We start from the raw sequence: 25151 nt of genomic DNA on the forward strand, positions 1-25151 counted from the left end.
TCACTCAACTGGTCCTGTTTGTCGGCGACGGTTCAACCACGGCGGAATCGGCAATTTTATTGTGTGTAACTACCGCTGGTAAAGAAGTATACAATATACAGGGTTCTTGCCAATGCGGTAATTATCTTGAAACGGTTCATCGATGCATTTGATGTCTACAAAGCCCGCATCACTTTATTTACGCAGCGTTTACAAATCCGCAGAATGCTGTGAAGGACTACAGTCGCCATGGAGTAAGCAACAGATTTACCTAAGACGGCCGGAAAAGCCAGCAGCCAGTAAAGGCCACAGTCAAACGCCGGTGGAATTTCGTATGATCACAACGAAGTTCTTTCTTCCATAAAAATTCTCGCCGGAAGGCCGGCGAAATTTCTTGTGGAAGAAAGAACTAACTCTGGCGGGTGGTGAAATTAATACGGCTTGAAGTCGCCCATTTCGATAAATTTCACTATGTCCGTGGTAATTCCAGCAGCCTAAGAGGCGGATACGCGCAACCCTACGTATGGCAAGGATATCAATGCAGATAATAAATTCGCTAATACCGGTAAACGAAATTTATGAAATATCTAATACGATAAAATTGTACTGCATGTTATAAATAACGAGTAACTACATAATGGATGTAGAGTGTCAACATCTTTCCCGTATTGTTCGATGAATAAAAAACGTTCGTTTACGCATTAAAAATTTAGATCTGGAGTTCACAGCTAGGCCTGAGTATGAAGCCATGTACCCGGTCAATTCCCTTAAATGTAAAACTTAAATCTGAAAAAAACTAAAATCAATACCCTGGCAGATCTCGTACAGCATTTACGTGCCGTTTTTTTTAGTCACGATGTAACTGCCAAAGCGTAACATTGAAAGACTGACTATTCTTACAAGGTTAGAAAGGCTACTGATTGCATCTCTACGGTAGTCCATTTATATAAACAAAAACCGGGGTAAATACATACGGTACAACATCCTCTTAACAACAGAGGACTGCTAGACTGGAATCTTGTTCAAGCATTGCACCTCTAGATGGTTGCATCGGCTGCATTACATTACATAGCCAAATCGGCTGCATAACATCACAGTTACGGTACAAATATCAAGAACAAACGTTAGCAATTCGAAATTGTATTCGACTTCCATGCGCAGAAGATAATGCCTATAGGTTTATTAATTTTTTCCATAAAGGCGGAAATGGTTGTTTGTTATTGGTGTATGATTGTTAAATGCCGCGCACGCCAGTTGAGAGCTTCATAAAGTTCATCTCCAGTAGTGCAGAGCATGATTGTACATGCCGCTGCTCACGGTATTTTTAAGTTATGTGCCACCGAAGTATTGAAATATCAAAGAGACGAAAAATTCCAGGTGGCTTGGAAGATCATTCAACCCGAGACCCTCACCGATTTCCCCAGCCGATAACGCATGAAGACGATCCTGCTTATTTGACAGAATTAAAAATGGAGAATTCTAAAGTTCGTCTGCAGTGACCTAATATGTTGCAAGATCTTTACCGTTCAACAAATATGGCCGCATCGGCATTTGCCCCGTTTACTAAATACTATAAGTGTGGTGAGATTGTATACGACTAATACGAGTACAGGTGTATGTAAAGAACGGTAATTGAGCTAGACGTTTCATCGATATCAAATAGATTTATCTCCGTCATATTACAATAATTTTGGATGAGAATTATCAGATATTTGCGTTTAAGACATACCAACACCAGTGTGTGGTTCTTCTTGGGCTTTGCTCATTCGCTGTCGATCGTTAGATTCCACCACGTAAATAACCGCTTTTGCACCTTGGAAGAAATGATGCTATAAAGAGCGCACCCGAAATCATGTTCGGAAATGACAATCTAACCAATCCCTCTGTCAACTGCAAGAAAGGTTACCGAGTCAAATGGACAGTAACATGTACGCGCACACTGTGTGTGTATAATTACATTATTTCTGTTTTCATGAAATGTTTTAATCGTTTCGGTATTAAAATCGGTATGATATTGACGGCTTATGTAGTAACTCCTGCGCCAACGACTATCACTGGAGATTCAGCGCGGAAATGCTGCATCCATCCTTGGTACGATGGATGAAGTGGATAGTTTGAATGAAGTTTTGCTGTTGTAAATTGTATCGCGTGTTCCCTTTCTTTCCAGAAATGTGTGTTGGTAACATAAAAGTTATGTCAAATTATGCGATCGATGAGTAAACCTGAATATTCCTAGCTGTAAAAAACTTTAACTGTCATGCGAGTTCACACAAACTGCCGTACTGGCGTACCCCGCCTGGCCACAGATATACCGCACAGTAAAAGTGAGATTCTTATAAGAAACTGTTTCCACATCGAATCCTACAAAAATTGGTTGTATGGACAGCAATTATAATGGTCGCCGGTCTTTCAAAAGGTTTATTATGTACTTATTAAAGGTAAGTAGAAGAAAACTATGAGTGTAAGCTGTGTAAACCCCTCAAGTCAAACCAGTAAAGTGTACAGTACAGCTTTTGATTTCACTCAATGTATCATTACCCTTGCATGATTACTTCAGAAAACAAAATGCCCAATGTCGCATATCCCACGCTATTTACTGTTACGAAAAACTTTCTTGATGTCGTGCACCAAGGCAATGGTACGTGTGAGCATGTCCCGTCTTTCCATGGCCTGCTTAGAAAACTCCCCATACAGAGTCACGAAGATATCGGCGGATTCGTGGGAGTAATTGAGAATAACCGGACAAGCCGTGTCCAACATCGCCTGCAGTTGCTCCTTTTCCGCTGCCGGCACCTGACCAGCCCGCTGGACCACAAGTTTCTTGAGAGCAATAGCCGCCGACATTCCGGCCAGCGACAGAACAATAGCGCGAGAGACTTCGTATTTCGGGTAAATATTTCTGCAAAAAAACTTTTTGATTAAATCCTTTAACAAGGTTTGTTCAAAGTACAAGAGATTTGCGAAACCACATTGACACACATCGAAACACATTCATACGTGCTTTAATGGCCTATTTTCGTAAATTCCGATAAATACAGCGTTCTAATTATTCGGGAGTACTAACGGCAACACGCCAAATTTTATTAAACAGAATGAACACATGCCGAATTACCGTGCACAAACGATGAACTCCTGCATCATTTTCCAGCCCTCTTCAAAGCGATTGTCATCGTACAGCGTCCTTGGTAATCCCCAGCCGCACACGTAACGGATATGCGCATCCGGCTGCAGAATGTCGACCGCGTCCATCTCCTTGCATAGATCCATCATCATGGGCACGTGGAGTTCTTTCCGAAAGCGAATCTTCACGTTCTCATGCTGCTGCAAGAAACGACGGAAGCGCACCAACCGTTCCTTGTTCAGCGCACCGCACTCCGAACAGGGCTGCAGAGCACGGTCGTCGCTGGGAATTCGATTCGGACAGCCCATGTTCACGCATTTCAGTGGATTGATGTCGGCATCCTGCAACAAAAACGAAATCTTCAAACAATGATGTCAACTTAGAACAAATTCAGTACACCTTTTTACATCATTTAGCTTATACTGGTCATCTAAAATTGGTAGTTTATTTGCTTCAACGTGCATTACTAATTTTAGAATGTGTACATGTTATGTAGGTTATTTATTTATTTTTGCATTCGTTTACTCATTTCAGTTTAATAAAAATTTTTTGAATTACTGACGCGCTGAGACGAACTTCACGTACGTATTGCGGAGAGCATTTGCGGCATGTGCAGGGATATCCGTGCAGTTTTTCGAACTCCGCACGACGCTCGGCTCGTGTCATATAGAACGGTTCCGGCATGATATTGTATCTCAGCTGCAAAAGAATGCACTTTCCATAACTGCAAAAGAACTGAGCCACTTCTGTGTTAACGTCAAGCCTAGCCAGTGAAAAGGCTACAGACGGTGGACAGTTAGTTGAAGGTTTGATGTTGCGAGAAATTTCACCGACATCTTTCTGTCCGGTGTAGTTGCTGATATCCTCCACAGCGTGTATGGTCAAACGTCGTCCTCGAAAAGTCAGCACGACATTTGTATCCCAGCACACCGGTGTCATAAGACGAGGTGACGCGAGTGGATAAACCGCTGTACCAATGCGTGCCACACCGTTCAGCGTATCCTCGATGGGCATAGCGTTGTAGGCGATATTCGCAGAAAAGGTGACCATGTCGGCAAGGAAAACCCCAGCTTGGGATCCGTGATCTTCGACAAGGAACTGAGAACAGACATACATGTATAAATATTAATTATTCAGTTTATTAGAATTCATGGGACAAAACAGATGGCACTGTATTTCGAGCAAACGAAGATGTCCGGTGTTGCCTGCCGGTGCAGTAGATGTTCTAACAATTTTGCAACACGTTGTTGGAGTACTACAGATACAATCGCGCGCCGCGGTCAGCAAGAATGAGGAACATCCCAGTAACTAGAATAACGTATTCATAACAAACTTACAGCTGTTCTTTCTTATTAAGTCGCGCTAATTTTGGATTGGACGGCAGCATGTTCCACAGTTCCTTGGCGGTTTTGAGACCGAACCCCGGAATATCCACCATAACGCCCAGCTGGAAGAAACAGAGCTCGTCAAGCATGGCAAAAACATGTGTTAAGCGCCACAAAGCCGAAGTCTGCCTTTGGGGAAATAGGCCCCGTACTTTCAAAGCTACAGTCGAAAATCGAGAAGATGGAGGAGAATCAAGGAACGTTTTGATACCGGCAAATAACTTTAAATATTTATTTTAAGATTTCTGGAAAACGTTATAACCACGGTTGTGGTGCACATCTGGCCACGCACTACTGTCATACAGTTTTTAGTGCGAGTTTCAAGAGGATTGAACCATAATCTGAAATTTGCTCTCATAAAGTGTTCAGGCTTTTAATCTCTCAACAACCGGATATTGCGCGCACAGAGGTTTTCAAACCAACGTGTAAAACAGAAACCATATGATCATAAGGCACCTTGAATTTATTGATCAACTTGGCGATGAGATCACGAGGAACGTCCAGGCTGCTGTACTTTGTGCTGCTGCTCGAGGCCGATGGTCCGCGATCGGTCTCCAAGGAGCCATCCGACTGATTGGTTTGCTTCAGCAGGCTGCATTCCAGCTTATGCTCCCACTTCCAGTCGTCAGACTAGTCAGTCAAAAGGCTGTCAAGTCGTAATGTCACCTACTATGATTTAATTGGTCTTCTGTTAGTGCTTTTACTGCAGCAATGCGCAGTACTTGCCTTTTCAGACAACTAAGTACTATACAGCATGATGAATGATGCAGTTCAGTGTCTGCACTTGTCCCAAAACATTCGTACAATCGTCAAAACTATTTTCTATCAGTTATTCTTTGAGAATTAAGACAGTTACTAGAGTGTTTTTCTTTTACGATAGTTTTGCGGAATGACGGAGTATGTCATTCCGCAAAACTGGTGTTTGCCCGTGACTGGATCGTAAACTAGAAAACCTTCCAAATTTTAGAGAGTCATACCTGGCAAGTCACGTTACAGTAGCGGTGCAGCTTGCATCCCGAACATGTTCGCAGTTCCTGACTTTCCCGCAGGCAGGAGGCACAACGCGTTTTGTAGGCACTACTCGTCAGTACCCAGATCAAAGGATCGTAGCATGCCACAAGATCGCCTGACTTAAAAGAACGCCTGCCAGAAGCAGCCTGCGAAGTCTCAATAGTTGCCATCCCAGTTTACAATTTCGGTGACTTGCGTATACTTAACTCGAACTTAAATATAAAATTTGATTACAAGCTAAACGAGGCAGCGAAAAGCAACAGTCGTGCCATGAACTTTGAAATTTGAGTTGCAGGCATTTCAAATTTCGACCGATTCAAAATTAATGTTTTCCACGGTGATCAGTCACGCATCAGTCGGCATCACAGGCCGCAAATCTCGACTTCTTTATGGTTGCCAAACCGCACGGAGATGGCTGGCTGTATGCAATGGCCGGTAAGCGAAGGAGGTGTGATTTTGCCATTTTGGGTATGTTTAGGTTAATTAACCCAAAAACTCTCTCGCGAAGGAGTTTCTGCATCGAAACCATGTCGATACGGTATACGGTTGGAATACGAGACCCATTTTAAAGCCCAGTAGTGACAGTGTGCGACAGTGGGCAAAGCGGCATTTCGCCGAGGACAACCCGACGCAGGACTTTTGGCCGCAGAAATTTCACCGCAAGGTCATTTCGCAGCGTCGCGCTTCGTCGCGGGAGACTTAGTTGGCAGGACATCACGCCGCGAGACATTTCGTCCCAAGGCCACGTCGATGAAAAGTTATTCCTTTAACAGATAAATTTTTTAGGAAATCACTATAGCCACCCCTTTTCACCCCCGTTTTTTCATATTGGCCAGTCGGTTGCATTCCGTAGGTACGTCGGAGAGTGCATTACATGGAAAAATGATGGAATTAAGTAATTCGTGACACTGGTAGTCATTAGTCAATGCTTCCCGCAAACACAATGGCGGACGATTTCCGATTACGCTGTGACGACTGCATCGCTAATTATGGCTGCATAAATAAATGGTAAAATTACAAACTAAATTTATCCTAACGTACGAGTATCAAAGCAAATCAAACAGTTTTGTTCGCTTCGTAACAACAATAAGGATAGAACAACCACTACTTTTTTAAGTCAACCTGGTCGAAATTATCAGATATCATCACAACGCTTTTCTTGTTCTTATGATCTTATCGAACGTTTTGAGTCTTAAGTGGCCATGGCAGGACACCGTTGACGTTTTCCCCGCTGGGAAGGTCATAAATAACAGACGCTTATGAATTTCGCTGCCATCGGTGACGTATAAAATTTACATAAACCTCAGATCCCTGAAAATGGGAAATGAAATGGGTGTCTGTACCTAATAATCGCAAATACTTCGTTCTTATTTAACTAATTGTGAAAAAGGTGCCTGTAATTAACGGGATGCAAAAGGGGGTGGGTGTGGCCATTGCAGTTAAGTGCTGCTTTGTAGTCCCACAGTAGCGATGTGTTTTGTTATTAATTGGTGATAATTGGTTTTTCGATTTTGGCAAATGCCCTGTGCTAGCAAAAACGGCTTTTATCGATTTTGTTAGCATTGCATTGCACTGCATTGCTAAGAAAGCCGTCTTAATAGTAGCAGTGGTGCGTAAACGCCGGTTATAAAGAGTATTAAAGACTGCATGAAAGCCAATAATGCCAAGAAGAATTCGTGAAGTATTAGTATGTAGATATCTTTATCTGCGGCCAACCTAGACTGATAAACTGTGACAAGTTGGTTGATTTTTAGTATGTAGAACGATACCCCTATTGTGCGGATCTAGCGGAATTTGAAATGATACGTGATAGTGTGATACTAGTATTATTTATGCGTGGCTATGTTAACGGTACGATAAGCAAGTGAGCGCAGCTCATAATAATGTGTTGTACGCTGGGAATCCAAGAAATGTCTAAATAAAAATTAATGTGCATTTTTTGAATATTTTGGTTATAATTTGAAGCCGTTAGAATACAGAAACGCAATGTCGGAAACGACGAAATCGACGCAGTCTGATCTACTGAATGTGCAGTGCTGCAATACGGACAACCTTCGCAGCCGGCTCAATGCAGCGCTGGAGAAGATGGCCGAGGAGAACAACATCGCCGCTACGTATGATCATGTCACATTCACCGGTTTAATCGATCCCGATTCTAACTTTGCCGGACTGATCAACGATGAAATTGTCACAACGATATCGGCATGCAATTACGACGACCGGTTTTCTTTTATTGGCAGCTTCTTAACCCTTAAAGCATACCAACGACAAGGGTGTGGACGGAAAATATTCGAAGCATGCCTGGAACACGCCGGTGATCGAGTAATCGGGATGTATTCCGTAGAACACATGGTGGACTGGTATAAAGCCTACGGATTCGAGCAGACGACCACCACTAACACATATCGTCTGTATCCTGGAAAGAAGCCGGCAGTGCTCGGTCATCAGGACGATGCCCATATTGCTGCGGTTTCGGAGGTTGATTTTGATGACCTTTGCCACTTCGACCGCAAGTATTTCCCGGCGGAGCGCCGAGCCTTCTTAAAAGCTTGGCTTAATCATCCGAAAATCACGTCTGCTTTGGCTTATGTCGAAGACGGTAAAATCCTGGGTTATGGAGCGATCCGGAAATGCGTCGGCGATAAGGTTTGCAAAGTTGGACCCTTACTTGCTGACAGCTTTGACGTGGCGGAACGGTTGGGAAGAGCGCTGTTGTATGGACTGCCGGACGGAATCGAGCTGGTACAATACGAACGTATAACTGCTAACGTACAGGCTGGAGTGTTAGCGGAAAAGTTGGGATTCGACGCTACACCGTTCGGAGGTGCTGTGATGTACAAAAATGGCCGCCCGGATTTTGATGTTAGCGGTGTGTATTCGTACACCTCCGGGGCATACGGCTAATCTTATCAAAATAATTCAGCGTTGTCTACTAAGAACGGAATATTGTAATACTGATCGTCACTGTTCAGCCACGACCACAGTTATAGTCGCCAAGAACGTAATCACCAATATTTCATGGTATCAAGGAAGTGGTAGTACGAGTAATTGTATCGTACTTATTTGCTGGAGGAATTCACGGAGTAAATGCAGTAATAAACCGATATTCGCATTTTGCTTGTTGTTTGACCATGAAAATTTTTATTAGGTAACAGTTAAGCGTATATAAAAAACAGGACTACCTTCCTTAACAACCGGTAAGCTAAAACGTTGCTGAAGATAAGCAGTCGATTAATCCGCTTCCCAACTTCTGCCGTAGATGACGAATTGTTCATCCCATAAAATATAGCAGTTCAATTAAAGCCTAATCGAATAAAATAATGAAGATTCCCGCTCAGAAACTTTTGTATTATTTCATGCACAAGCAAGCACCCAGCAAAATATGCAGACGTCAAAAGACAAGAACAAACCATCTAACCGACAACAAATTAAATTGCACGCTTTCACGCTATTTCCGACCACGAAAAGCCCTCTCAATCTCGTGCACGTAGCGGGTAGTGCGCGCTACCAGGGCAAGGCCTTCCAGGGCCTCCTTGGAGTTCTCCCCATACAGCGTCTCAAAAATGTTGGCAGATTCGCGGCAGTAATCAAGGATAACGGGGCACGCTGTCTCCGACATTATCTGCAGTTGCTTCTTCTCCGCTGCCGACAGCTGACCAACCCGGCCGACCACGCGTTTTTTGAGAGCGTCAATCGACGAAGCTCCGGCTATCGACATGACAAGTGCGCGGAAAGTTTCGTATTTCGGATAAATATTTCTGCAAACGTTAGAACAATTAACTTTATCTTTTTTCAATGGTTGATTTCGGAAATTTAGACAAAAGGTCTCAGCTCTCAGGTATTTTAGTTTTTATTCTAACTGAGCAAATTATTCACAAAATAAACAAACTATTTAACAAACTATTTATTCCGATAACTTGAAAATTTAAATTTTTTTCTAACCAATTTTTACAACGAAACAATTTTTACAACGAAAATTAGGCTGGCGAATTTCCGACGTGTGGATCGCGACTTCCGTTTCAATCGACTGCACACTCACAATTAGTAAGACACGGCTGATACGCTATAAATAGCGCAAGAATTCCAAAAAAATACGAATAATATTATTTTATAAAGTAAACATCATTTTACTTAAAAAAGTAAATATTCTTTCGCTGGATAAAATAAATCAATACAGTACATCCGGATTTACCGCGCGCAAACGATCAGCTCCTGCATCATCTTCCAGCCCTCCTCAAAACGATTTGCATCGTACAGTTTTCGCGGCACTTCCCAGCCCAGTACATAGCGGATGTGCGCATCCGGGTGGAGGATGTCGGCGGCGTCCAGCTCCTTGCAGAGATCGGCTACCAAGGGATTGTGGATCTGGTTGGGAAAGCGTGTCTTAATCGCTTCGTGCTGCTGCATGTAGTGGTGATAGCGCTTCAACCGCTCCTTGTTCACCGCACCGCATTCCGTACAGGGCTGCAGAGCGCGGACATCGCTGGGAATCCGGTTCGTGCAGCCCACCGTAGCGCATTTAAAGGGATTGATCTCGGCTTCCTGCCACAAACCCGCGAATTTTTCAAGCTTTAATGCTAGTTACTGTAATTTGCTTTATTATGTATTATGAATGTAGCACGAAATACTGCCAGTAGCGTAAAGTACGAATTTATCACGAACCGGGTATTTATTTATTATAAATTAATTTCTTATGAAACTACTCGTATTAGTCATCAATATACTCGTACATCTACGATATGTACAAAAAATAACTAGTTTACAGTACTTAAAATTAATCAAATTATACTTATCAGTTTATTGACTTATTGCTTACGTATTTAGAATATCAGTTTACGTATATAATTTAATTTATATTAACCATATCAGAAAGTTTTTGAACGTGGTAGTGCATATATATTTTTGTTTCTAATTTATTTTTGTTAAGTTATTAACCGAGTTATAAATTTGCCTATTTTATACACAATAAATCGATATTTAAATATATATTTAAATTAATTAAGATGAGCGTTACATACGTATTGTGGGGTGCATTTGCGGCACGTGCACGGGTATCCGTGGAGTTTCTCGAATTCCGCACGACGCCCGGCCCGTGACAGGTAGAACGGTTCCTGCATCTCATTGTAGCGCAGCTGCAAGGGAGTACATGTCATTTGTGGGGACACCAACGGTTAGCAACTTCACTGTCACACGATGATAATTAAATCGTATGTAAGAGAATTCGCTAACGTCTTTCAGTCCGGTGTAGTTGTTGATATCCTCCGCAGCACGGACGAATAAGCGGCGTCCCCGGAAGGTCATCACCACATTCATATCCCAGCACACCGGCGTCATGAGACGCGGCGAGGCCAGCGGATACACGGCCATCCCAATGGGCGCCGTCCCGATCACCGCGTCTACGATGGGCATGGCGTTGTGCGCGATATTGGCGTAATACTTCACCATGTCGGCCACGGAACAACCCAGCTGCGGATCCGTCACCACCGACAAACACCTAGGGACAGACACGCCGAATTATTTTACGGCACACAAAATGCACTAAAATAGGTGTGAAGAGGGAAAAGCGAACGGTATTCACTGATCAAGTGAGTTTGACAACACCAACAAGCTAATAACAATCGGAGAATCAGGATAATACGAAATTACAATGGACGGACAAACGTACAGTTGTTCCGTCGGGTTAATGTTGGATAACTTCGGGTTAGACGGCAGCATGTTCCACAGTTCCTTGGCCGATTTCGGCCCTAGTTCAGAAGTCTCAATCATGGTGTTCAACTGGAAAATAAAACAACAAAACGGATCGACATTACGTCATTAATGTTATTAATAACATGCAGTTAAGCCTTAAGGGAGCCAGCGTCCCACAAAACTGATCGAGAGGGGCGTTCTACAAGCAACCACCATGGGGGCCGGCGATACTAAACAGCCGACGAATCCCCTACAGTAGTAAACCGTTATCGCATACTCCCGGATCGCAGTCACAAATAAAGCACCAATAATAAAGTGAACGATCAGTATGAGCACCTTGAGTTTGTTGATCAACTTGAGGATGAGCTCGCGCGGCACGTCCAGGCTGTACTGGGTGCTGCTGCCCGAGGGTCCGCGGTCCGTCTCCATGGAGCTGCCCGTCCCGCTCTGCTTCAGCAGGCTGCATTCCAGTTTATGCTCCACTTTCCAGTCGGCAGTCTAACAAGCAGCTGTCACAGCTCCTGAATCTTCTTAACTATTTACGTAAATTGTCACTGAAAGCCGTGAGCAGCGCTGTACTGTGGCTGCAGTACTTCAAGTACCCCAGAATAAACAGCAACGGGTTCAGTAATTTCATTTATTGACTTCGGCCTCTGGTAAGCCTTAAAAAATTATGCTACAGTACCTTTTGCAAATTTGTTTGGCAAATGTAATATTTTAATTGTGGAAGACTGAGGTGTCTGCATTCACGAGATGTCTCAAACTGAGCGAGAGAGTGGAAAAAAACCTACCGATTAGAAAACTCGAGCATGGCATACCTGGCAAGACACGCTACAATAGCGGTGCAGCTTGCATCCCGAACAGGTTCGTAGCTGTCGATTTTCCTTCAGACAATAGGCACACCGCGTCTTGTACGCATTACTCTCCAGGACCCACACCAGGGGATCACAGCTTACCACAAGCTCCCCAGCTGTAAAAGAACGACTGCCAGCTGTGGCCTGCACAGGCTCCATCGCTGTTATCGCACTGATAACTATCGAAAATTTTGACAAAGTACAGACAACAGACCGCGATAGGTCGTATGGAACAAAACTCAAAAGTCGAATTTTTATCGGAGTAGGTGGTAATAAGTAATAACGTTGCTAAATCGACAACAAAGGAAGACTCGTAAAGTCATAACTCGTAACTCGTAATGAAGAATTTATTTGTAAAATAATACAAAGTATTATGAATTTGGCTTTTTGGATCTTGAAGCATTATGTGGCTGCCGCCATGCGTACGCTAATGGCAGGCAGCTACGTTATGTCGCTTACTTCCGGACTGCCCGGACTGCTACGAGTACGAGACTACAAATAGTTGGCAACTTCACTGACAAACAACTGGAAATGTGTGTAACTGGAAATTGGAATGAATGAAGCAAGGCGCTGCTGTTTGTTACACATTACAGTGAGCCTCCTCTTAAGGGAAGATACACAGTACCAAATTCCAGCACATGCACGAAAACTTTCCCTTTCCCTCCCAAATACTTTTTTCAGAGCCTTATCATTGTGACATTTTAAATCGACGAAATTTGTGTTGTTTGCATGAGAAAACCGCTTATGCGCTCCACATCCGGTTGAGAAGTTATGGCTGCAAGAAAATTCCAAAAAGTTTAAGCGCCTTTAGCCTTTAGGTATACTTTAGGTCTACCAAAAGTCTGATTATGGATCGATTTGCTTCAAATTTTTAACCTTTTACTGCATGCATGACGCTGAGAACCTAACCGTCCCGAGTCTCCCGACTATAAGATAGGGGCACTTCTTCTCAGTTCTCTGTATAACTTTCACACCCTTTTCAGCCAGAAAGCCAAGATCGGAGAATGTTGGTTTACTGATCGGAGAATGTTGATTTAAGAATCGGATCGGAGAATGACTTTACATAACTTCGTTACTTCACAAATGAATTGCACTGAAATGGCTCAATGCCAGCCGCCGTAGACATCGCGGCGTGAGACTGTACAGTATCCAGATCGCAAGGAATTTCGCAGCCCGTCAACAAGGGCAATGCGCCCACATGGCACAAGAACTCTGAAATGCACGTCAAACTGAATTACAGTTTTGGACATCTACCAGTTTTCAAAACATACATAAAAGCATCAGCGCAGATTCGCCGCAGAGTAAATTGAGCAAAACGTCACATCAACGAACACATCGACTTAAAAGGACCCTTGGAGTTATCACTGTCAGATGTCGTGAAAGCCTCCTCAATGCGGCATACCGTCGACGTTATCTTCTCAACCCAAGCATCGTTCATCTGCGCTTCCAGTGACTCATTACCAAACAAAACAGAAAAAATATCCTTCGCCTCATCAGCATACTCCAACATGAGACGGCACACATCCCCAGCCAACGTCTGCAGCTTTTGCTTCGCCGGCTCCGGCAGCTGGGCAATGCCACTCAGTATTCGTGTTTCCAACGCTTCGGTAGTATCCCGCCCAATGGCAAGCAGCCAAGCAGCGCGAATAATCGTATACTTTGGACAAATCTTCCTGTAGAGTGGACATGCAATAGTGTTACGCCTACAGTTTCTGGATTTTACGCCTGATTTACTGTAATGTCAATTTTATTCCCAGATGTGAAAGTACCGCACAACAGTTCCAAAATCTTTCATCATTTTCCAGCCTTCGTCGAAGCGATTCTGATTATAATAGTTTTGTGCTAATGGCTGGCCGCAGACATAACGGAAATGCGCATCCGGCTGCAGGATGCCAGCAGTCTCCAGTTTCTTACAAAGTTGCAGTATCATGGCCATCTGGTACTCCTCCGGGCAGTTACTCTTAATCGTCGCGTATTGCTGTGCAAAGCGACGAAACTGCGTCAGTCGCTCTCCGTTCAGGGCACCACATTCCGAACAAGCTTCCAGTGCACGATTGTCGCTTGGAATTTGATTGCTGCATCCGACCGTCACACATTGCAGTGGATTGATGTCGGCATCCTAAAATACAAGGGTTAAAGCTTCAGATAGACTGCCATGCAACGGACTCCGACGTTCAGCCTCAAAGTTGATTAAAAACGTACATATGCTTCCGTGCATTTGCGGCAAGTACATGGACGCCCGTGACGCAGCTCAAAATGAGCGCGTCGTTCCGCTCTGGTCATGTACCATAGATCCTCCATGTCGTTATAGCGCAACTTAAAAGAACATAAATGGTAACAGAGTAACAAAACGGACGTTGCTGAGCATTTCTACGTAAGACGAGATCTTGCACAAGAGTACGACACTTACGTCTCCAAGACCAGTAAACTGCGGAATGTCCTCCACAACATGGATAAACAAGCGCCGTCCGTGGCGGTTCATCACTACATTGATATCCCAGCACACCGGCGTCATTTCTCCTCGCGGTGCTTGTGGATACACCGCTCTGCCGATCGGTGCGGAGAAGGGGTTGAGTACATCGTAAATGTTCACACCATTATAACTGAGAATCCCCATACAAGTTGTGAGGTCCTGGAGAAGCGGTTCGGCTCCCCTGGAATTGCCCAAATCCGTGAGCAGTATTCGCATCATAACTCGTACGTAAGACTAAACTATGGAGCACTTTACGGACGCGTCAGAGAAAACAATAACTTACTTCTCTTGCACCATGCGTTCAACTTCCGATTTCAGGGGATTAGCGGGCAGCATGAGCAGAAGATCTTCGACTGATTGCAGACCCATCCCCGGGATGTCCATCGTCGCGTTCATCTAAAGAACCGTAAAAGGACTACAATAAGCAGCCGTATTACGTACAATGGCCATCATAATGGAGCTTACACCACGAGTCTAATAATTTTATTCAAGTACTGTACTGTACATTAGGTTTGACTGCAGGTAATTAATAGTCGGAGGCAGATTACTTAAAACGGCCATACGGAGAGCGACTCTACCGTCGCATTCCCGTATGTTACACTTACACCCTATCATGGCACTTTATTTGCAATAAAATTGGTTTTACTGTACCCTGATTTTGTTGATCAATTTTGTGGTCAAGTGAGAGGCCACAGGCAAAGAACGGAGATAAATGGGTAACGGAGGGTTGTTTGCCGCTGCATCCCGTGCGTCTTCATTGCCGAGTTCCTTCAGCATGGCACATTCCAGTTTGTGCTCCACTTTCCAATCAGCGGCCTATTCTCAACCAAACGACATAATCAGCAACATATTAAAATTTTAACGCTGTCTGAAAACTGCAACGGCCCAAAGTCGTCCCATTACTCCCATACCAGTGTGCACGGACTAGGCAGTCCTCCGTCTTGTTTTGCATTTATTGATGCTTTCATCTACACTTCTACCGCAGTTTGGTAGAAAAAAGAACCAACGTACCTGGCAATCCGAATCGCAGTAGCGGTGCAGTCGACATCCCGAACATGTTCGTAATCCCGGGCTTTTATTCCAGCAGTAGGCACAGTGCGTTTTGTAGGCGCTGATCTCCAGCATCCATACCATCGGATCACAGGACATCACCAGCTCGCCAGCAAAAAAAGAACGCTTACCAGCCACTTTTGATGCCATTTTCACGGAGAACTTCAAACAGGAGAACCTATTAATCTGTAGAGGAAAACAATTCAGAAACAGTATTAAAATGGTTCGCGAATTCGGAAATTCGATACGGTGATTTAAACTGATTGCTCCTCTCATACAGAGCGCTGACAGCGGAGCAAAGTGACGCGGCGTTTGTTTGTTCCCTCTATGGTAGAACTTGCGCCGACTACATACTGTATACGTAACTGGCGATCAAGTAGTGACTCATATTTGGATTTTGCATGCCGATTCCAGAGACATGCTGAGCGTTCAGACTTCAGAGTCACTGAATCAGACTCAAAGCTTCACCAAATTTGAGCTCAGAGATACGAACCGATGATTATCCTGTAAAATGAACCGTTTCGATAAAAACTAACCGAATGAAGCAAAGCAGCAGGTTTCAGATTAAAAACATCCGGTGCGCTGCAGGTTGCAAGTGTATTCAAGGCATCCAGCCCACCACCTTGCAGGTTGCAAAGAACGCAGAATCAGCTGCTCATCAACAGGCCGAGAACTCGCGAGAATAACACAGAAACTACCTTTGCCACGGTCCGAGACCATTCCACCCAATGACTAAACGGGCCACCACAGCGTCCGTTCATACTTGGCAGTTGGCGATCGCCGTATTTGCAGCCAGCTGCCAGCCACACAACAACCAGGAACAAATCAACTGGACTCCGGTAGATCACATTGGCAACAGGTCACAGTGGTGATTGCCGAAATTTTGCCACATAATTATGACAAAAGATGTGCACCCTGGAAGAGCACTACTTCTATACCGCACATCCGTCCACAGTCGTAATATTAGAAATCAAAACGTTAATTTTATATTTCGCCTTGTAGCCAGCAAAGCTGTTTCTTGTACAAAGTATTGTTAATGCCTTCTGCTAAATTATCAATAAGATTACTACTCATGGCAAAGATGTTAATACTGTAACAACAGTTATTCAATGTAAACATGTCTGCTTTCAATGCCCAATCAACAGGCTGACTTTTCAGTTTTCCATGCCAGAAATTAAATTGACAATGTCTGTAGAACTTCTTTCCGCTGTTGGTGAAATAAATATTACCATTTTCCACAGTTAACAGAACATAAAGTTTCCAGTTACAAAACATCGTTTGGTTGACCTAATGGAAAAACAGAAAAACTGACATTAGAAAACACAGCAGTTACCGAAATGAACAGAACAGCCACTGAAATAACAAAATCACTATTTCTTGGCTTTCCATCCGCTGCCGCGAAAAGCGCGCTCGATGGGGCGTATATTGGTAGTCACTCGCTCCAGCGCAGCTTCGGCTTGCTGGACCTCCTGGGACTCTTCACCAAACAAAACCGTAAAGATTTCTTTGGCCTCCTCGCAGTACTTGATGGCAAGATGACTGATTTGAGGGGCTAAGATTCCCAACTCATTTTTCCCCGGTCCCGGCAGCCGACCTGTCCGATTCACCGCTCGTTGGTACAGCGCTGTGGAGGCGGTAATTCCCTGTCCCATTAGCTGGAGGCCGCGACAAACATCATACTTTGGATAGATTTTCCTACACAGACCTGTTCGTCATACTACCGCTACCGAGTACTCGTATTACTATCTGTAGGTATTACCATTTCACCGTAGTACGTACATTAGAAAGTCATTAAAAATAGTGAAAAAACATTCAAATATTAATTTAATTATATGTACAGGCTCAGTAATTATAAATCGATGTTTTCAATAATATTTATAAAAACTTTACATAAGCTACATAAATGGAAATTAAACGAATTTTATTCCTTTCGGCTACCGTTAGTATTATGCAGTTAAAGAAAGCTACCGAGAAACGTACCGGACACAGAGAGTTAATCCCACCGTCATCTTCCAGCCCTCCTCCAAGCGGTTCTCATTGAAGTATTTGTTCGGGATCATCCAGGCGCAGACGTGACGAAAATGCGCGTCCGGCTGCAGGATATCGGCATTTTCTACCTCGTGGCCGAGATTCATCATCATGTTCATCGCCATGGAAGCAGTTCCGTTGTGACGCCATTTCAGTCCCTCGTACTCTTGCACAAAACGACGGAATTGCACCAGCCGGCTGCGATTGATGGCACCGCATTCTGAGCACGCCGCCTGTGCACGACGGTCGCTTGGAATGCGATTCGTGCATCCAACCGTCACACATCGTAGGCGATTAATGTCCGCGTCCTACAGAAGACAACAGAAGTATTAAATGTGATTTAAATATTTGATCTGAAAAGCGCAGTACGTACGTATTCGTCCGTGCATCTGCGGCAAGGACACGGATAACCGTGACGCTTTCGGAATTCACCGCGACGTTCCTCGCAAGTTTGGCGCGACGGTTCCATTAGTTCGCTGTATCGCAACTGTGAATAAAAAACGAAAGAAAGCGTAAACATCGCTTCAGTTTTCTATCGGAAAATCAAGTATCCAAAGCAGCGAAAAACTGTATTGTGACGCGAATACGAAGCGCAGTTATACCGCTTACACAAATATTATTTATTATTATCTGTTACGTAAGAGGTAGGATACATTATTAATTAAGTAATTTTATTACTAATAAAGTAGCATTTCGTCGAATGTTTCGAATATTCAACATCGATAACTCACATCTTTCAGTCCGGTATACTGCGGAATATCTTCTGCGGCATGGATGAATAATTGTCGTCCGCGGCGGTTCAACACCACATTGATATCCCAGCACACCGGCGTCATTTGGTGTCGCACGGTTTGTGAATACAGGGCGAAACCGATGGGATCCTTGCCATAGCCGGTCAGTACATCGTACAGGGGCCATGTGTTGTAGCTTAGAATTTCATAATAGATGGATTTATCCGGGAGCATGGAGGACTTTCTGTGAAAAGGAAAAATAATGAGGAATTCGCTCGATCTAAATAACGTAAATTAGCTTACTCGAAAGGCAGTACGGGATGGGATTCCGGGTCCGCGTGATTGGCTGGCATCATGCGCAGAACCTCTGCAACAGATTTCGAGCCCATTCCAGAGACGTCCATCATCGCGTTTCTCTAAAAAATCATTCATTTCGCTTCCAGTGAACAAGCATTTTCAATATTTACGGAAAACCTGTTACCACACCAATGCTTTGTAGAAGACGCCAAGACGGTATTAGTAAAGGTATTAGACGGTATAAAACGTGAAGATTCACATTACTGCATTCCGGTATGAGCAAATATGAGATCAGTAACAAGAGCAACGAGTCGTTGTAATACGCTGTTTAATATGTATCTGCTTCGAAAGTTGCTTCCCCTCGCATTTTTTACCTTAACTTTGAAGTCCAACTTGGTCGTCATATCCCGGAAGATATCAGTAGACATGGGAAACGGCTGCGATGTTCGGCCACCTCGAAGCCCGGCCAACAGGATAACCGTGGGCTCCGTCTCCCCGTTCACTAAACCCATCTGCTTCAGCATGGCGCATTCCGCTTTATGCTCCATTTTCCAGTCCGCGGTCTGTCGCAGAAAGTCTTACAGCACAAGTCAACAATATTTTATTGGCATCTTCAACGACAGTGATAATGAGCATACACCTATAGGAAAAAGGCCGAGAGCATAGCCAGTGGCAAATTTAGGCGAGCGACCCCACGTTCGCCAACCGGAGGCAAAAAAACGAATCGAAAGTACGCTGCCAAAATTTTCCTCAGATGACTCCATCCAACCCTCACAGAGAACCTGTCTAAATTTGCGAGAACCTGGGGGCTGCCAAATCTCTCACTGCCACTCTCCCCCATCCCTTTACAACGGCCTCACTAACATTCGTTTCTTGTGGAAGAAAAAAGTTCGGTTCTGGCTTAGGGACTGGTGAGGTCTCTACGACCATACCGCGACGCACCAAAATTTATTATTTCATAAACTTTATCGTTTCCTCTTACCTGGCACGTGGTATTACAGTAGTGATGCAGTTGACATCCCGCACATTTACGCAATCCCTGGCCATCCTTCAAGCAAAACGCACAGTGGGTTTTGTACGCACTGCGCTCCAAGACCCACACCAAAGGATCACAGGCCATGACAACATCGCCAGGAGCGAAGGAACGCTTCTCAGTGATCGGTACAGATTCCTGGGTCTCCATTCCACCACAGTCCAAAAATTAATCCGAAGCGATTGGGTAAAAGCTGTGCTAGTTAAAAAAATATCAAAATCATAAACTTAATACAGTCAGGAGGCTGAGAGTACTAGTGACTGCTGTGAGTGTGCAGGTGCTGCAGTCATGACGAAAAGTGCAACAAGTACTGTTTCGACTAAACGGTTACCTTCTACGAAATGCGCTTTCTACGTATCAATGACAAAATTAAGAACGATAGAAGACGCAACTTCTTGCTGCAAGACTTGGATTTTAAAATGAATTTAAAAACACGTAATGTGCATGAAGTGAGTGTGTGTACTGTTAGTGTACGCCGTGAAGATTGCACCAATCTGCGTGTCACGTACGGTAGGCGTTACTCCGGAATCCAATCAGGCTAACGGTGAGTTCAGCTGTTGGCTGTTCGTAACTGTGATTAACTGTTACTCTGTCTTTGCTCTATGTTCAGTGTATTGCACCTTCAGTATTTTATGAAATAAAAATCACTTCGTTCCTAACTGCTTTGATTTTTCAGTAAGTAGATTGTTTTTCAGTACCGCCGATTACAATTTTATCGGTTTCCATTTTTGTGGGTATAAAATCGTCCTTGTTCTTTCCAGGTACGACTGATGCATTATGTTCACATCCACGTTGCGAGAAATCCAATGCACTAGCGTGATGATACAGTAAGGAAGTGACGCAATAAAGAAGCAAAACGCGTATAGAATATATAAGAACATATTACTATTTTCCACTTCCGTAACACAGACATTTTTTTGAATTAGTGACCTGTTTTCGGTTCGTTCCCGTCAAGTATAGAGCAGAATTTTATACGGTAAAGACACCAAGACAGTAATTCGGTTAAATCAGGGCTGTAGAATTCAGTAAACACAATTTTGCTCCGCCCGTTAAGGAAATCAGGTACAGTAAGTAGTACAGTAAATGGATAACCGGCCACTGTCAGTGAATGCACTGTGAAGAGAGTTATTACGTACTAGTATTAGATACCAGTTCGGAAATCCATCACCTCCCGATATGATACAATTAACAGCGACTGATTGGAATTCGGGAAAAAGAAATGAAATCTTAAATTTAAAGTGTAGTCAAACGTAATAACACATTCATAATTCAAATTTATTTTGACCAACTCTCGCGAAAATCTGCTCGATTTGACCAAAAAGTGCAGCCACTCCTTCCAGTACAGTATCGGCTTTCTGAACCTCCTTCGACTTGTCACCAAACAAAACAACAACGATTTCTTTGGCCCCTTGACAGTAACGGAGGACCGGACAACTTATGTGAGCAGTTAATGCTTCCAGTTCCTTTTTCGTCGGTCGCTGTCCCTCCGTTTCTATTTTCCCCGGTCGCGGTCCTCCCAATCCCAGTTCTGCTTCCAATAGCTGATCAACCCAATTCATCACTCGTCTGTGCAGCGCTATAGAGGAAGACGTTGCCTGGTCCGTTAGTTGAAGATAGCGAAAAAGATCATATTTTGGATACATCCTCCTAAATGAATTTTCTTGTTATTATTACTGACACTAGCATACACACGCTGCCCTGCATATCGCGCAGTGTGTATGCAAATTTCCGTACACCACCACACCGTAAATTTCCACTCTGTAACCCACCTTCTAAGCGCCGCTAGAGTAACTGATAATAAACTATGTAACTCTCTAACAAAATCTTGTATAATTTCTAGTATGAATGTTGCAGTCATCTTATGTTAGACTATAGATTGTAAACGGGAGGCCGCTTGCAGTGTGGTGCATCCAGTGCGTTTTGTGCTTGCAAGCAGTAAAAAGTTACTACAAACGCTACAAGTGACTCTTTCCCGTACATAAACCCCTTCGTCTATAGTGTATGAAACGGCTACAATATGTGCGTAAAACCTGCGCTGTAAATGGGTAAATCACCGATAAACGATGTTGTTTTTGCTATTGTTACTGAAAACCAGCAGAATCGATTTGAACCGTTTACCGAACAGAGATAGTCAACTTCTCCATCATCTTCCAGCCATCTTCTAAACGGTTTTCCTTGAAATACTTGCGCGGTAAAATCCAGCCGCAGACGAAGCGGAAATGCGCATCTGTCTGCAGGATGCCCGCCATATCCAGTTCCTGGACGAGATTCGTGACGCAGTCTATCCACGTATTGGGATTCCTATTGCAGCACCACTTCAAACCCTCGTACTTCTGCACCAAACCCCGGAATTGAGCCAATCGTTCACCGTTGAGGGCACCGCATTCCGAGCAGGCTGTCAGTGCTCGGCTGTCGCTCGGAATCCGATTGGTGCATCCGCTGGTCACACATTGTAACGGATTGATGTCAGCATCCTAAAAACGTTCGGAAATGCAAAATATCGTTTAACGTTTTCAAACCAGGGATTAAAGGTTAGTACATATTCTTCCGTGCAGCTGCGGCAAGGACACGGGTAACCGTAACGCTTCTGAAATTCATCGCTACGTTCCGTTCTTGTTTGGCGAGATGGCTCCAGGAGTTCGCAATATCGGAACTGCAAGCAATGTGACAATTTTGAAACGATCGTCGCTTACACAATTCGTGAAATTTGCGATGGAAACGAATATTCGCGACCGTTATCGGCAGGAAACCATGAAGAAATAATGGCGAACTAACGAAAAAGGCAAGTACATTCATGATACATGTACTGTGCTTTTTGTAAAAAGCCCACCTAGAAACGGGCGACCCGATCCATATCTGCGGCGGCAAAAACATTTTTATGACTGATAAATACTATGTCGCTTAAACTGCACAGTGCAGAATACAGTAAATAATTTCTTCCTAGCGGCAAAGTTACGGTTAACTAATAGTCTCGCGTGGTTTTCCATCAGCACACACGTTTGACTTTCTAGGTTTCTCGGGTCGGTCGTTTCTAGATGGCTTTCCATATTAAGTGCAGTATTAGGCAAGCAGCACCACGTCGAACAATCAGCGGCGATTTGTGCGAGAGTTCAACAAGATGCAGTGGTTTACACTTTACAGTACTTACATCCTGCAGTCCGGTAAAACGCGGAATATCTTGCACGGCATGTAGCACTAACTGTCGGCTGCGGCAGTTGGCCACAACATTGACATCCCAGCATACTGGCGTCATTTTGCGCCGCGACGCTTGTGGATACAAAGCGAAACCGATCGGGGCTTTGGTGCTGCCGGTCATCGCATTGTACACAGGCCACGCGTTGTAACTGATAATACCGTAGTAGAGCAGCGTGTCTTTGCGGGGTATCATATTTTCCGGCCAGATAGACGTACTTTGAAAAGAGCGAAAAATTTATTAAGAATCCGCACAAAAATACCTTTTTTGTGCTTACTCTGAGTTTAACTGCATAATGCTCTCGATTTCCCGTTGCGCGGGATTTGTGGGCAGCATGAGCAGAAGTTCTCTGGCACATTTCGGACCTATCCCGGGGATATCTATTACCACGTTCCTCTGGAAAAAGTATATTTTCAATAAGAAAAAGTCCAACATCTTTCTTTGCAATAAAGAAATTTAGCAAAGTTTTAATAACGTCAAACGTTTACAGATGGAATATCTATTATAGTTGCTGCGCCACGGAACTCTTTAGTATGCTGTTACAGCACTAATGTGAATCCTGTAGCGGAGTACGAGTAACTGTACAGTATGATGTAAGTCCTTACTTTCGTATAAAAAACTTTCAACACCGCATTAACTGCTAATAATAACACAATAAAGTAAAATACAAAATTAATGATACGATCGAAGAATGACAAGCATAGAACGATGCTAAAGGTTCATTGTTGTGCATTCAGGAATCACGATTAGTACTGGAAGTCTGGTATCTACAGACTGTACCGTATTATGCGGTAATTAAATTATTGATTGCGCTTTCTTTTCATTGGTACTACGCTTACCTGAAGTTTGAAATCCAACTTGCACATCATATCGGTAAAGGCGCCTTTAGTCATGGTAAAGGTGTTCGATTTAATTCTACCCAAAGGTCCGCTAACCATCGTCATGGGGGCGACGTCTTCGTCCCTACCGATAATCTCTCTCAACGCTGCGCATTCCAGCTTATGCTCCATCTTCCAGTCGGCGACCTGCATCATACCAGTCACTCAACAAGTGCTTCAACGGAAGTTCTAATGTGAAAGCATAGATTCTACGTGAAATATCGATATTAAGAGGTGGTGATAGCGGCTTCTTACAGTAGTAAAACTGGCGCTAAGCTCTCTGGTGGGTTCTCCATAACCAGTCAATCATTATGAACCGAAATATTACCAAATAATAAACGATTGCTTATCGTTTATAACGTTTTTCTTATCATACCTGACAAGTGGCGTTACAGTAGTGATGCACCTGACATCCCGAGCATTTGCGCAGTGCCTGGTTATCATGGAAGCAATAAGCGCAGTGTGTTTTGTATGCGGCGCGCTCGAGGACCCACACCAGCGGACTACATGACATTATGATGTCGCCAGGAGAAAACAAACGGCTGCCGACGCTTAAAACGGGCTCCTGGATCTCCATTCAATCTTAGTCGTCAAAAAATTTAAGGGTTATTCAGGCATTAACGATAGTCGACAGTAGTTGTGAAAAGAGCAATGTGTGAATTGTTTACAAAATGAGACTAGAAAAAATTTACGCAGTGCTTACAGATAGAAAGCTTGTAAGAAGAACTATTTAACAAAGCTACATTACGCTGGCATAACGTAAATCCGGTACGCCAGTGCCACTAAATCCGGTACAAGTATTCTTGATACAATTAAGGTGGTTTTGGTAGTTTGCTTTAATGAAGAGTAATTCCAAGTGTCGTTAACATTGTAATTGTAGCTTCTTATATACTCAGTAAAACAGTCAGATTGACTAAACTTCTGAGTAACAACTTCGCCTTTAAGGCCGGTGTATGACAAAGGGGCTGGGTGCCAACATGAGTAACAGACATTAGTAACGGTTACACTCATTTATTCTAACACCCCCCTTCACCCAGTCCGCGGTCATTCAGTCCATGCATCCCGAGCAGTCCGGTGATGGATTTGACCTTGATCCCTCCGAGCGCCTTCGTCAGCATGTCCGATGGATTTTGATCCGTTGGAATATAGCTCACCTCGATCGATCCGGCTTTCGTTTCCTGGCGGATTCGGTGGTAGCGAATTCCGACATGCTTGGTCCGCTTATGGAATTCGGGATCCTTCGACAAGGCAATCGCGCCTTGATTATCCACATACATCTGGGTGGCCTTTGTCATGTCCACTCCGAGCGCATCCAGAAACGGTCTGCTCCACTCGTTCTGCTTAACTGCCTCGGCCAGTGCCATGTATTCGGCTTCCGTCGCAGAGAACGCTGTCACTTTTGCAGCTGGGAACTCCAGGCAACAGGTCCG

At 43.9% G+C, this 25151-nt stretch overlaps 5 protein-coding genes across 7 annotated transcripts; all 5 read right to left on the reverse strand.

Moving 5' to 3' along the window:
- Window positions 1-2522: 2522 nt before the first annotated feature.
- LOC129592329 (uncharacterized) lies at window positions 2523-5800 on the reverse strand. The gene is made up of 7 exons (XM_055488340.1): window positions 5463-5800; window positions 4942-5115; window positions 4438-4547; window positions 3935-4198; window positions 3686-3799; window positions 3092-3441; window positions 2523-2878 (listed from the first exon to the last, which is right to left on the reverse strand). The coding sequence occupies exons 4-7, from the start codon at window positions 4148-4150 to the stop codon at window positions 2569-2571; spliced, it is 990 nt and encodes a 329-aa protein (XP_055344315.1). The 5' UTR covers window positions 4151-4198; window positions 4438-4547; window positions 4942-5115; window positions 5463-5800; the 3' UTR covers window positions 2523-2568.
- Window positions 5801-8745: 2945 nt separating this feature from the next.
- LOC129592316 (uncharacterized) lies at window positions 8746-12363 on the reverse strand. The gene is made up of 7 exons (XM_055488330.1): window positions 12003-12363; window positions 11521-11682; window positions 11162-11271; window positions 10726-10990; window positions 10515-10628; window positions 9689-10038; window positions 8746-9254 (listed from the first exon to the last, which is right to left on the reverse strand). Exons 1-7 carry the CDS (start codon window positions 12195-12197, stop codon window positions 8945-8947), a joined length of 1506 nt encoding a protein of 501 aa, XP_055344305.1. The 5' UTR covers window positions 12198-12363; the 3' UTR covers window positions 8746-8944.
- A 730-nt stretch (window positions 12364-13093) lies between these two features.
- Window positions 13094-16200, reverse strand: LOC129592314 (uncharacterized). Its single transcript, XM_055488328.1, has 8 exons — window positions 16098-16200; window positions 15523-15747; window positions 15163-15327; window positions 14795-14907; window positions 14449-14692; window positions 14241-14354; window positions 13808-14157; window positions 13094-13711 (listed from the first exon to the last, which is right to left on the reverse strand). The coding sequence occupies exons 2-8, from the start codon at window positions 15709-15711 to the stop codon at window positions 13357-13359; spliced, it is 1530 nt and encodes a 509-aa protein (XP_055344303.1). The 5' UTR covers window positions 15712-15747; window positions 16098-16200; the 3' UTR covers window positions 13094-13356.
- A 499-nt stretch (window positions 16201-16699) lies between these two features.
- LOC129592306 (N-lysine methyltransferase SMYD2-B-like) lies at window positions 16700-20091 on the reverse strand. 3 transcript variants are annotated; one of them, XM_055488317.1, is made up of 8 exons: window positions 19982-20091; window positions 19600-19848; window positions 18992-19180; window positions 18624-18736; window positions 18321-18564; window positions 17963-18076; window positions 17542-17897; window positions 16700-17256 (listed from the first exon to the last, which is right to left on the reverse strand). In XM_055488317.1, exons 2-8 carry the CDS (start codon window positions 19798-19800, stop codon window positions 16932-16934), a joined length of 1542 nt encoding a protein of 513 aa, XP_055344292.1. In that variant the 5' UTR covers window positions 19801-19848; window positions 19982-20091; the 3' UTR covers window positions 16700-16931. The 3 variants fall into 3 exon arrangements, with proteins under 3 accessions (XP_055344292.1, XP_055344291.1, XP_055344290.1); XM_055488316.1 differs by having other exon boundaries at window positions 19600-19843; window positions 19982-20068; XM_055488315.1 differs by lacking the exon at window positions 19982-20091 and having other exon boundaries at window positions 19600-19969.
- An 821-nt stretch (window positions 20092-20912) lies between these two features.
- On the reverse strand, window positions 20913-24298 carry LOC129592267 (uncharacterized). The gene is made up of 7 exons (XM_055488258.1): window positions 24098-24298; window positions 23683-23868; window positions 23121-23239; window positions 22799-23060; window positions 22190-22303; window positions 21769-22124; window positions 20913-21297 (listed from the first exon to the last, which is right to left on the reverse strand). Exons 1-7 carry the CDS (start codon window positions 24296-24298, stop codon window positions 20913-20915), a joined length of 1623 nt encoding a protein of 540 aa, XP_055344233.1.
- Between the last annotated feature and the right edge of the window lie 853 nt (window positions 24299-25151).

This window comes from Paramacrobiotus metropolitanus, unplaced genomic scaffold (genome assembly GCF_019649055.1).
Source record: "Paramacrobiotus metropolitanus isolate TYO unplaced genomic scaffold, Prichtersi_v1.0 Parri_scaffold0000051, whole genome shotgun sequence".
Taxonomy (NCBI): Eukaryota; Metazoa; Tardigrada; class Eutardigrada; order Parachela; family Macrobiotidae; genus Paramacrobiotus; species Paramacrobiotus metropolitanus.